The sequence below is a fragment of the Fulmarus glacialis genome, unplaced genomic scaffold (assembly GCF_000690835.1).
Source record: "Fulmarus glacialis isolate BGI_N327 unplaced genomic scaffold, ASM69083v1 scaffold7934, whole genome shotgun sequence".
Classification (NCBI taxonomy): Eukaryota; Metazoa; Chordata; class Aves; order Procellariiformes; family Procellariidae; genus Fulmarus; species Fulmarus glacialis.
Window position 1 is genome coordinate 1 of NW_009207348.1, and position 13,146 is coordinate 13,146.

Consider the following 13,146-nt stretch of genomic DNA (forward strand, 5'->3'; position numbering starts at 1 on the left):
GAAGATACTAAATAGTACCGGTCCCAATAGGGACGCCTGTGGGACACCACTCGTCACCGACCTCCATCTGGACATTGAGTCATTGACCACTACCCTCTGGATGCGACCATCCAATCAGTTCCTCACCCACCGCACAGTCCACCCCCCATCAGATCCATACCTCTGTAGTTTAGAGAGAAGGATGTTGTGGGGGACCATGTCAAAGGCCTTACAGAGGTCCCGACAGACGACATCGGTAGCCCTTCCCATGTCCACTGGTGTAGTCACTCCATCATAGAAGGCCACTAGGTTGGTCAGGCAGGACTTGCCCTTGGTGAAGCCATGCTGGCTGTCTCGAATCACCTCCCTGTCCTCCATGTGCCTTAGCATAGCTATAAATAAAATTTATGGGAAGGGCCTGGTGCGCGTCCAGAGTCGGCGCCACGCACATGCGCGTGCTGGTGGTGCGCGGAGCCTTGTCGAGCAGTGGTGTGTGCCCAGCTCCGCTTCACGCCCCAGCCCAACCGATCCAGCCCTTAGAGCCAATCCTTATCCTGAAGTTATGGATCCGGCTTGCCGACTTCCCTTAGCTTCATTGTTCCAACATGCCAGAGGCTGTTCACCTTGGAGACCTGTTGCGGCTATGGGTACAGCCCAACATGAGACTTACACCCCCTCCCCTGGATTTTCACGGGCCAGCGAGAGCTCACCGGACACCGCCAGAACTGTGACGCTTTCCAACACGTACCATTGCCCTTATATAATTGTGACTTTTCATCACCAGGAGGGGCTGTTGGATGTGGAAAAGCTGGAGTGTGAAGATGAGCTGACTGGCACAGAAATCAGCTGCTTACGCCTGAAAGGGCAAATGATCTACTTGCCTGAAGCAGACAGCATTCTCTTTCTTTGTTCACCAAGGTACTTTAATCCTTAAGAGTTTTATAATATTGATTTTCATTTTACAGTTACTAATTTTAAGAACACTTATGAGAGTAGTACTACAGAGATTAATTGGTTCAAGTATTGATTTCATTGATTTTGATGTGTTTATACTAAAAGAGGGAGGAGCATTTAAACATTGGAACTTGACTGATTATTAAATAATTCAATATAAATATTGGGATGCTCCGGCCTAGTTTGTACAAATGGGAATTCCTCATGATTCCATGATTTTTGGCAAGTTTTGTCCTGTGTTTTTTACTCTGAGGTGCTAAGAAATGTCACAATGATTTGGTTTCCTATGCAGATTCATATATTTTTGCGGTAGTTTTAATGTAATAGAACAGTGATGATTATAAAGACGTGGTTGGAATGGGGGATTGAATGGAGGGCTTCGTTAGCTAAGAGCATGTTGAGCTAACACATCAGATTATACAGTTATGATATGTTAATCTCCTGTGTGAAAGAGAGAGAGTGGATGAAGACAGAAAAGGAAGAGGCTACCTTAATGTAATCTTACTTTTATTTGTGTACTGAAGTGTGTACCTTTGGTATGTTCACAGAACTCATCAATAAGAATTCTGTATTTAATGCAAAAACCAAGAGCCATGTGTTAACATGAATGAACACAAATAAGGTATTTTGTAGAAGGGATATGTTGTACAGCTCATCACAAGTTCAGAAGCATAATCTTTCTTCTATTATTCAGCAGCCTCTGCTGTTCATTTGAGTTTTGAATGCTCCTTTGGCACGTTTAATTGCACCCATATTATTATATATTTCTCCACATTGCAGTGTGATGAACTTGGATGATTTAACCAGAAGAGGTTTATATCTGAGTGATATTCCATTGCATGATGCTACCCGTGATCTGGTTCTTTTGGGAGAGCAGTTCAGAGAGGAATATAAATTGACTCAAGAGCTTGAGATCCTCACTGACAGACTGCAGCACACACTGCGAGCACTAGAAGACGAAAAGAAAAAGACAGACACGTAAGAACCAAATCCTGATTTTGAGCTGAAACAGTCACAGCAATGTATTATTTATAGCTACCTTCTTCAAAAAATAACAGAATCTTGGAAAGAATATAAGAGATATTCAGGGCTGATAATTTTGAAGTCAAGAAAGAACATTTTACTTTAATGCCTCATGAGGTATTTCTTTATTTAGATTGTCAAATATCATCTGCAGTCTAAGCTGTTACATGCACAGGTGTTTTGATGGCTCCTTCCCTGATAAGGAAAGTTACGAGAAGTGAACTGACAATCCTTTTTGCTTTGTGAATTACCTAAAACAGTAGTTTTGCAAACTTTCTTACATGCAGTCCCTGTAACCAAGATGAATCTGATGAATGCCCAAATGCTACTGTTTGACAGAGTTCTGTAAACCAGCTGTAGATCACTTTGTCTTTCTGGACTGCCATGCTCACAGGTTAATAGAACAGAAAAATGTATCTTACAAGCCTTGAAAATAGTCTATGTAAAGGTGAAGTTTTGCAATAGGCTAATGCTATGAATTGAATTTTATAGTTACCTGTAGAAATGGATTTGGGGCTATCTAGATGATACTATGCAGGTAAATTAAACGGAAGTTTGTGTGACAGGCAGTGTGGGGTTGATGGTTGACTCTCATTTATAGAACATAGTTCCCATTTCTGTAATAGAGGAAATTCTTGTGGATTACACTTGTTTACTGGTAGAATTAACATTTGTTGTGCTATGAATTCTATTGACAGATTTTTTTTTCTGTGGTAGAGTAATGGAAGTTACTATAAAAGGACTTGAAAGGGATGGATGGAAGAGTCAGACAGAAAAGAAGCCTAAAAAATATTTTTCCTATTCACTCCTGTTGACTTGCTTTATAAAGCCATTTACCTTCAGGAATTCTAGCCGCCTTGGCAGCCGCTGGAACAGTGTCAGTTACTATATCATGTGGCAAAATTATTCACTAATTATGACTCATGCAGTAGTGAACTTGCCAAAAATGCAACTAATGAAGGTTTGTGCAGGCGACTGTGTACAAAATTATGCTCAAGATTTGTGAAACAGTCAGAGATCTTCAGCTTGCCCACTTAGCTGTGTAAGGAGGGAAATACACCTTAAGATGGCAGTTAGAAAGTTGAAGGAATGCACATGAGAGTAGGGTGAAGCTCTCTGTGTGTGATTTGGATTTTATTTCATAATTTGTAATATGAACAAGTGTTAATATGTCATATAGACTATTAATTAAAAAAACGTGCAATAAACCCTAAGAACAGCATTCTCAACAGAAGAGGAAGCATTTAGCAATGCATGAATTGATCAAAGGTGGAAAACCGTTTCATCTCTTCATGGCCTTTTTTGTAGTTTTTATGGTTCTGTGAGCAAAACCAGATTATATGAGCTGAGGATATGGCAGAAATGCTTAAGCAATAAGGAAAAATGATCCAAGACACTATTAACAGATCACGTCAGAAGAATTAGTAATATATGCCTCATTTTGTTGGTAATTTAGATGTATTAATGTGTGTTTAAAATGTCATGGCTTTAGGTATGCTGATGTAGATCAGTTCATGTTTCCCAAATAACATATTCTTCAGTAAACATCTTTTATATTGCTCTTTGATGATGCAAGTATGTTATGAACCCTATGGGAGGTACCAAGTTAATATTTGAAGAGTGCTGGTGTAAAGGCCATTCTCTACATTCTTTCTGTTTTGCTTGTGCCTTTCTTTTCTTACGCGTTTAGATTACTGTACTCTGTTCTACCACCATCAGTGGCAAATGAGCTGAGACACAAGCGTCCTGTTCCAGCTAAGCGGTATGACAATGTGACCATTCTTTTCAGTGGCATTGTTGGATTCAATGCCTTTTGTAGTAAACATGCCTCTGGAGAGGGAGCCATGAAGATTGTTAATCTTTTAAATGATCTTTACACGAGATTTGATATTCTGACTGATTCACGAAGGAATCCATTTGTTTATAAGGTAAGCAGAAGTTTTTCAAAGTATTTAATCTGTGACTTTTCAATAATTTACTATTATGTCACTCTTTTCCATCCTTTCGATTTTAGGCTTTTTTGAAAAAAGAGTTATGTTCTCAGTCTTTGAACTGTGTTACCTGATAGCTAAAGAAGAGTATGTTGTTTATGTCTAAATGTGTGAAGGAAGGAACATAAAGGGCTTAGTTCTCAGCAGGATTTCTGCACAGTCACCCATTAGGTGGATATATAAATCTACTTCCACGTTTAGCAGATGTGAACACTTATACAAGCAGTTTGTGGTTCTGCTGACCCTGTGCTTTTAAGTTTTTCAGTCATATACCTGGTTCTCCTGGTTGTAAATTATAACTTATTATTCAGTTATTCAATGTGAATTTCATTCTTTCATTAGGAATGAGGTGTAGCTGCAGATGCAGCTGGTAGTAGGTAGATAGGGAGAGAGAGAGACAGAGAGAGATATCCCATATGTATGTGTATGCTTGCGTGTTTATATGTGTAAGATTCATTCCTAGCTTTTACTAGAAATCAATTTTTTGTCCTGTACCAAGTGAATCAGGGGTGTGAGTCAAAATAAACGTAGTGCTCGGTTTCTACAGAAATTCAGAAGACCCCAAAAGAGAGGATCAAGTTCACACAATCACAGTGTCATTTTAATTTGTTACATTGTGGGCATACAATAAATTCTCTTCAGTAACAAGCAGAGATGATGGGAATTAGGGTGATTTGAATGAAAGTGAAGGGAAACTATTTGGAAGGACAAGCAGTCTTGAGGGAAGCACTATGTCTATTCTAGTACTCTAAAGCCCACGATAGTAAAGTAATTGAAAAATATGTATCTTGATAGGTGGAAACAGTTGGGGACAAGTATATGACAGTGAGTGGTCTACCAGAGCCTTGCATTCATCATGCACGATCTATCTGCCACCTGGCATTGGATATGATGGAAATAGCAGGCCAAGTTCAAGTAGATGGTGAGCCTGTACAGGTTAGTAAATGTGTGGGCTTGAATGAAGAGCCCATTCTTTGATATGATGATAATGCTTTGAAATATGATAATGCTCAAGTCCCAGCCCATGCAAGCTTTGTTATTGTTACATTTTGAGACTGATATCTACCAATAATATGAAAAGTCATATGTAGATGTGACATGTGCGGTTCCCAGACCTTAAAATCTAATTATTGTGCTTAACCTTTTAAAGGACTAAATTAGGTCTGCATCATTTATGTCTGTTTTCTGATAGTTTCAATCTAATCAACAAATTCCCATAGTTCATCAAGTACAATTCATTGAGTCTTCTTCATCTCAATGAACAGAACAATAATATTCCCTCACTGATATTTTTGATCACACTTCAGATCCTCACGTCAGCATGAGAAAATATTGCATTAAAAAGAAAAATACAGTTCCATAGGCAGTTATGGCAATGATTACTGGCAACAATGTATTTTAGTGGAAGTTCACTCATTGTGGGATTTTATGAAGATGTTGTGGCATTAATACAGAACTGGGAAGGCTGCATTGACCTGTCCTCATCAGAAGGCTGTGAGAGCAAAATAAGTAATGAGTGTGATGCATATTTCTATTTACATGAATGTTATTGGTCTGACACCTAGCTTAGATCTGTGTACTTCACTTTGTCACTGGGCAAAGAAGTGAGAAGGTTTGATTTGGGGCTTTACAGTAACTGTAATGTGCTATAAGAATGAGCTTCTCCAAACCCCTGTCCTATCTCTTGAACTTTTAAATGCAAAATACCATGATGTTTCCTCTGAGAAACATCTTTTTTTCTTGACCTACACCATCCATTTCTGCATCTTCTGAGCACTCATTAAACACAGACCTGCGGAGTATGCCTCTCTTTCCACTTTTTTTAATTTCACGGTACATAATAGCAGCATGGCATGGTGCATGCTGGAAAAATACGGAGTTTGTCCTTTCATGTGGGAGGCAGAGCCATGACACTGCACTACAATAAAAAAAAGTGACACAAAACACAAAATGCAAGGCTTTGAAGAAGCAGGAGTGGCACATTGGAAAAATAAACTCTGGTAGATAGAAATAGCATAACACCTGTATTTAGTCAGAAGCATCAGATTAGTTATGTTGATTTTGAATAGTCAAACTTTATTTTTTCTCTCTAAAGATAACAATAGGAATCCATACCGGTGAGGTAGTCACAGGTGTTATAGGCCAAAGGATGCCACGTTACTGTCTCTTTGGAAATACTGTCAATCTAACAAGCAGAACAGAAACTACCGGAGAAAAGGGAAAGATCAACGTCTCTGAATATACTTACAGGTGAGTGATGCAGTATCTTTATTGGTGTTGACATCTTAAAAGAAGTCACATTGTCAGCATAACATCAAAGTGTCTTTGGAGTTGAAAGTGACAGGACTCGTGCAACGCATTATTTAAGTACATGAGTTCTCATGAAACTGTATGGCAGACTGCATTATCATATGCCGTTATCAGTATGCAAATATAATAATGATCTAGAGATAGATTTTACTCTTTTGTTAATTTGCTCACATATCTGTAGCACGTCTAATATTTTATATAGTGTGTGGCATGCATGCATAGTACATACATTTACATGTTTTCTCTTTCAATTTCAGGTGTCTTATGACACCAGAAAATTCAGATCCTCAGTTCCACCTGGAATACAGGGGTCCAGTTTCTATGAAGGGTAAAAAAGAACCAATGCAGGTTTGGTTTTTGTCCAGAAAGAGTACAGAGACAGAGGTATGACTAACCAGAGTGTAATTTTTTTTTTAAACAAGGCATAAACATGACAAATTTAATCTAAACCACTGAGATCTATTTGCATTTGCAAAACTAAATGTTCCCTAGAAAAAATGAAGAGTTTTGTATGACACTATTTCATCAATGCATTTACTATCTTGACAGCACATTAAAGTTCTTGATTATTTGTCTTTGCAGTTTGTGCAGTCCCTGAAAAAATACTTTTGTATTTTAAAAGGTCCTTGAGGGAATGCCAAGTGTTTAAATATTTATATCTCCCTCTTCTTACGGATTTCTCCACTGTTCTAGATTTTGCATTATAATGTAAATTTCTGTTTAGCTGACATGTCTGGTTATCAGCACTTCAAAATTCATCATTTGCTTTCTTACAGTGAGAGAATAAATGTGCCTTCAAATATCTAGGCAACAGTCCAGCAACTACTTGCAGGCAGATTCACACCTGATGTGTATGGTGGTCTGTTAACCCCAGATGGATCTGCTTGTTCAGAGGCTGTTGCATGAGAAAGGTCTTGCTTTAGAAATATACAGCACTAGTGTGCTACAAACTTAGACACTTCATCAGGTAACAGTATGCCAGCTGATTTGCCATAGCTGAGCAGGTGCATACATTCCACCCATTGGCAACAGGGAGAAAAAAAGGGTAAAAGTAATTTGCATAGCTTGAATTTTGCCCTGAGGTAATACAAAAAGAAAGAGTTTTAAGCTAATGTATTGATTCTTAAAAATGCACTTGACTAAAATAATGAAAGTCATCAGTTACCTTGGCTGAAATAATTCTTGTAAGTCACAGGAAATTAATTACATGTCTGAATACTCATGTGCTTCTGAAAATGAAAATTACGCTGGTAAACTGTTTGGGCTCTTTAGGAGATCTAATCCAGAATTTTTACCACTGGTACCCAAGTATATGAATACTGACTTTTTAATGGTAACTGCCAGTGTTAACCCCCAGTATTAAACTTCAGGGGAGAGCCTGTACTTTAACTCTGCTGAAGTCTGTATTTTAGTATATATTACGATAATATTCTGGGTGCCACATTTGATAATACTTTTCTATTTTTATTCTATGTCAAGAGTAACTATAATTTCACATGGCCACCATTCTTTCAAATCTATAGTTGTATTTAAAATATATTTTCATTAAACACCTTTCACTTTTTTCTGCATTATAAATTATGTCCTATCAATTGTAGCAGGGCACATCATTGTAATTTTAAATGTAAAATTTCAGAAGGGTACTGAACGTGGGTATTTTCCTTGTTTCAGCCTCACACATGTTTAATATGAATATAGGGTTCAGATAGTTTAGAATTTTAAACATTGCAATTTCCTTTTAGAGATCTTGTACAACAATTGGTTTTGTTAATCCTCACAGCAGTCCTGAGAGGTACTTGCTGATACTATTATCTGGTAATGGAGCTTTGTAGAGGGGCACATGGGGGCAGGAATAAACCCGACAGAAAAATACTGTCAGCCTGATTTTCAGGAGCACTTAAGACTCACAGTTTAAGCACACTCAAAAAGTCTCTCTAATTTTTGTTAGTTTTTGTTAAGTCTGAAATTCAGATATACATGTAATTTTTATAGATAGAAGGACTTTTCCCATCACAGGTATCTCTTCTAAATTGTAGTAAGTTTGGGAGAATAGGAGACTAGAAAGATACATTCATGTCGTGATTGGAACTGATAATCATTTTGTCAGAGGTGATTTTGAAAAGTGAAAGAATATAATCCTCTAATATTTTAATTATTTTTCACTCCCTGCACAATTTCATTTGTCCATAATAAAAAAATGCACTGAGTTTTACTCCTTTAAGATTTTCTGAACTGTTTGCAGTTTCTCTTTGTCTTGTGAAGGTGCTCTTCATGTTATTTCTGGCACTTTATAGGCTGTACCTAATAGTTGTAATCCAAAAGCGGAAATCAGATAACCAACTTTTATGTTTGATTACCTTAGAGTAATCACTTTGCTTTAGGCAAGGGTGTAGTCTTGGTTTTCTTTTCAGAATCTTACTCTCTCTGACCTTTCAAACACGAACACATGCTAATGGGTTATCATGTGCAGTGCCGTTAATTTCAGGGGGACTGTTCATAACAACAAATACGGCATGTTAACATATATTCAGAAACTATATGGTAAATTTATTGAAAGGTCACTCCAGAATATTGCAAGAAGTGGCTTATAGAAGTAAACATGAAAATATTTCTTAAATCATCCTGAAGATATTTCTGCTGATTATTCTTTTACTGTGAAGTTTTCTACCTCCAATATCTTTAAATCTAGGATAGATTCACATTAGTGATATATTCTCCTTTTCATTATATCCCTTAGAGAGTGATTATCTCAGCATTTGCAAATCTGTCAGCATAATATTTTACCCTGAAGCCCAGTAATTAATATATGGTGAGGAAAGAGGGCAAAATACTTACAGTGGCATAGAGATGTGAAACCAAGGCTTAAAATATGCTGTCTCTCTGCTAGGCCTGTGGAAAATGATAGGGTTGGAGCAGCTCAGCATACCTCAGACTTGGTTCCTAAGTTGGCATCTCTAGTATCAGTCACCATGAGCAGTAGTTACTTCTGAGAAAGACATGATTTACAAGAATCAGTGTTGGTTTGGAGTGCTGCTCCTTTACTTTTTTCCACTTAAAATATCTCTTCTGTGATACCGTAACAGCAAAAACTAGAATTGCATCAGAAATATACATCGAACAAAAGCAACTGTGACCAATTACTCATTTTGCATCCGCTTGTTTGCATGTTATAAGATTAATTATTACTATCATTATTATTTTAACAGAGGTTCAGCTGCAGCTTCTCTCTTGAGAAACAGATTTGTTGTAAAAAATAAAGCTTGCAGAAAGCCTCAGATGTCTGACTGCAGTTTCCATCATTCCCCACTTTCAAATATCTTTCTCTTCTGCCCTGTCCCCACATTACTGATGGGAACAAGTTAAAGTATCTCAGTCAGAGCTAGTAGTTCATCAGTGAATGTAGGAATTGTTACCGTCCTACATACAACACATACGAAAGAAATACCTGTGTTACCTATGCTGTGTTTTATTATTTTTATTATTTACTGATATCAGTTGCAAGTTGTAAAATGTATTTTGTCACTGCATTGACCCACCATGTTGTTGCTTCAAACAAAATCCCTTACTTCTCAAATTCTACTTGCATGCACTCAAGGAAACAAAGCAAGATGCTTTCTGAGCTGAGGAAAGAGGAAGAGGACGCTGAATAGGGTGCAATACTGTCTCCAAATAGTGTGCCAGGCAGTAAGGTTGAGTTATGGCTGTTATTTCATGTCGTATCTCCCATTGCCATGTGCACTACCATTGTCTTTTGCCCTACTCCTGAAATCATACTCACCATTTTTCTCCAGGCTCACCTGCTATTTTTTTTTTTCCTTAATGCTTGGTATTGTTGTATCTCTGCTATGAGCATGTATTTCAAGCTTTCCTTTTTTTGATATGCATTTTTGCACATCAGTCATGTGGCCCTTCCTACCACCAAGATAATACTGAATAAAATTTTGTAGTATGCACACCACAACTAACCACTTCAATCTGATGCTTCACATCTTCATCTTCATCTCTGAAGTATAGTGGTTACGTGAATTAGTGACATTTCTGGAAAGACAGGTATTTCAGTTGTTGGGTGGAACAATGAACCTAAAGAACTATTTTTAAAAATAATACTAAAGCAGCATTATGAAAATTATTGTATAAATGTTGTTGATCAGACTTAGTTCTACTGTTACCATGCTTCCCATTCATTTTGTGAATTAACACTTGATGCACTGTAAATTCCTTGTTAGAAAAACATTCCTCTTTTGATATCATCCTGCATTTTCCCTTTGTAGACACTATGTAAACATTTTCTATATTGAAAGGGGGCAGTTGTTTGTCTGATGCTGCCATTTGAAGCACGTGCCAATGTACTTGTACTGAAATGCTGTTCACTTGCAATGTATTTCTCATTGATTTATATTAACTAAATTAAGTTGTCATGATAATAATAGATTGCTGGACAATTTTAGACCACCTGTAGTGCTTTGATTCTTTTCTGATGGAGCCTCCAGAATTGAAAGGCATGCTGCTGGGACACGCTTGTCATGGTTGCCTTTTGGTTTGGTCTCTCTAATTTTCAGAAATGATCTTACTTTATTCCTTGGGAGGACCTGATAATATTCTAGGCATCATGGCATAATTAAGGGATGTAAAGCTTATAAGGGGACATAATGTCTTTTATCAGCTGATAACAGTTAGTAAAAGTGGACAAGGTTTCAGATGCGTAGACCTTCCATAATTTCAATATAGAGTGCATTTTTATGTGAATAATACCTGTTCTTATCTGACTGATAATTTCTGAATATTTGCATTATAAAATAGGATAGTGCAATTACTTTGTGTATAAGCATTGTCTATATCTAGTATACCTTATCAGCACAGAATATATATGTATAAATGTTTCATGTTAATGTGCAAAAGAAATACAATAAATTATTTTTTCCACTGACTTACAGAAATTTTGGGATTTTCTTTTCGGTGAAAGCTGTATTTCATTGTTCGATAGAAAACAAGTATGTTCTCCATTCCATAATTTGAAGTCCGAGTTTAAATAATTTATCGAGTCATTGTTCTAATGTTTGCAAATAGCCAAGAGCCTCCCACGTTCAGCTTAATGGATCACACCCTCAGATTAAAGTAGTGTTCAAAATGTGTAAATTAATGCTCCAAAAATAGTAGACAAGGTCACAAAAATGCATACATTCCTTTGAAACTCTTGGACAATATTTAACAATCAAAAATTATTAGCTATCCACTTTGAGCAGGATGTACATTACCAGTCAAAGCTTTAGGAATGGGAAATGAGAGAGGAAACCACATACATTCCTTTCCATCATCTCACTGTTGGACAACAATGCATCCCAGCACTCCATGAGAGATTGCCCTTGCTCTAATACACAACAGCAATTTGCGCTTGAAGTTGATCAAGCTTACCAAAACTTGAATGGTGACTCCTAAAGACATGGAATTTGTGATGGCTGTGGTTGTGCATTGACATAATACATGCAAATGGATGTGAAGTAACTGAAGTTTCTGTATTACGCTTCAATCTGATGGAAGATGGCATTCCAGAAAACTCAAATAATGCTCTGAGTTTATATTTTACCTCCTTAATCATTTCAAAGTATTAAAGCTCCTGTTAAGCTACTCTGTAACATAACCAATTTCTTAAAGCACTAGAATAATAGCTCATATTTTGTGTATATATAAGAGCTTTTTATCTCAAGGAAACTAGTACGATTTAGACACTTAACCACTTTTATTACTAAAACTGGTCTTCACTTAAATGCCACATTCAGCTACTAAAATTATACTTTGGTTAAATATTACTCTCAGACAACAGTTAAGAACTTCTGCAGGTATTTAGTTCTTTTATGTGTGCTCTATTGCCTCTTTTATTTAACTATAGTGATTTACTTTTTCAACAGAAGCTCTCTAGCTGAAACATGAGGCAGAGTAATTATCAAAGTCTGTTTCAAAGACGTTTACAAATGCATCTGTTTTATGTTAGTATTTTTTGTGAAAAAGTTGAAACAAGGAGAAGAAAGGGAAAAGCAGCAATGAAATTGCAAATTATGGAATGCTTAGCTGTTTGTAATCTTCTGGATCATGTGCTTTCCTTTGAATTCAGATATACAAAATAATTCGGGTTTCTGTGGTATTATTAGCTAACACTGTGGCCATGCAGGCGACTCTGCTGCTTTACTGCTATCTTAAAGTTGGCACCGCGGTTGGCTTCCATAATGCAAGGCTGAGTAGTCTGATTGTTGCTAGGATTGTTTCTTGGATAATATACTCCCTTTTTTCCTAATACAGGGCTTGAAAAACAGCAGAAGGGCTCTCACTGGCTTCAGTAAATTTTGAAGCAAGCTTATTAAGCGCACACTGTCAATCTGTAGAAGTTACATTATAAAGACTTCCACAACCGATGAGGCCATTTGATAATATGGCCCATATTTTTAGATGCTGATCTTTTCATTGACCTTCCTGTGTGGAATTCTATAAAAACTTGATTTTTAAAAATTTATATGGGTTTACTTTTTTAGCCAAAATATTATCAATTCTAGCACAGTAAGAGGGATCTGTATTTACTTTTTAATCACTTCTCATAGGCTCTGTTGGGATGACAAGTTATGAGCCTTACGCAGTCAATTTTTATTTATGTTTGTATGTCATAAGGTAAAAACTGTAAACCCAGTCCTCAGTGGGAGCAAACTCTGGGAACATAATTTCATATCTGATAATTTTGGGGGAAGAAACAGAATGATAAACAATGAATGAGACACTCATTTGGATATCCATTTACATATTATCACAATTTTTTATTTACAAAAGGAAATTAAAATGTTGTACTACTGTGGTTAGGGAACTAGAAAGGCTTTATAAATAAGAATAGCTTGAAAACTGTCTT

At 36.8% G+C, this 13,146-nt stretch overlaps 1 protein-coding gene across 1 annotated transcript; it reads left to right on the plus strand.

Annotated features, from left to right (window-relative positions):
- The first annotated feature begins 622 nt into the window (after nt 1-622).
- On the plus strand, nt 623-10,476 carry LOC104071205 (guanylate cyclase soluble subunit beta-1-like). The gene is made up of 7 exons (XM_009576056.1): nt 623-897; nt 1,714-1,911; nt 3,647-3,884; nt 4,743-4,883; nt 6,043-6,197; nt 6,515-6,641; nt 9,853-10,476. The coding sequence occupies exons 1-7, from the start codon at nt 623-625 to the stop codon at nt 9,874-9,876; spliced, it is 1,158 nt and encodes a 385-aa protein (XP_009574351.1). The 3' UTR covers nt 9,877-10,476.
- The last annotated feature ends 2,670 nt before the right edge of the window (nt 10,477-13,146 follow it).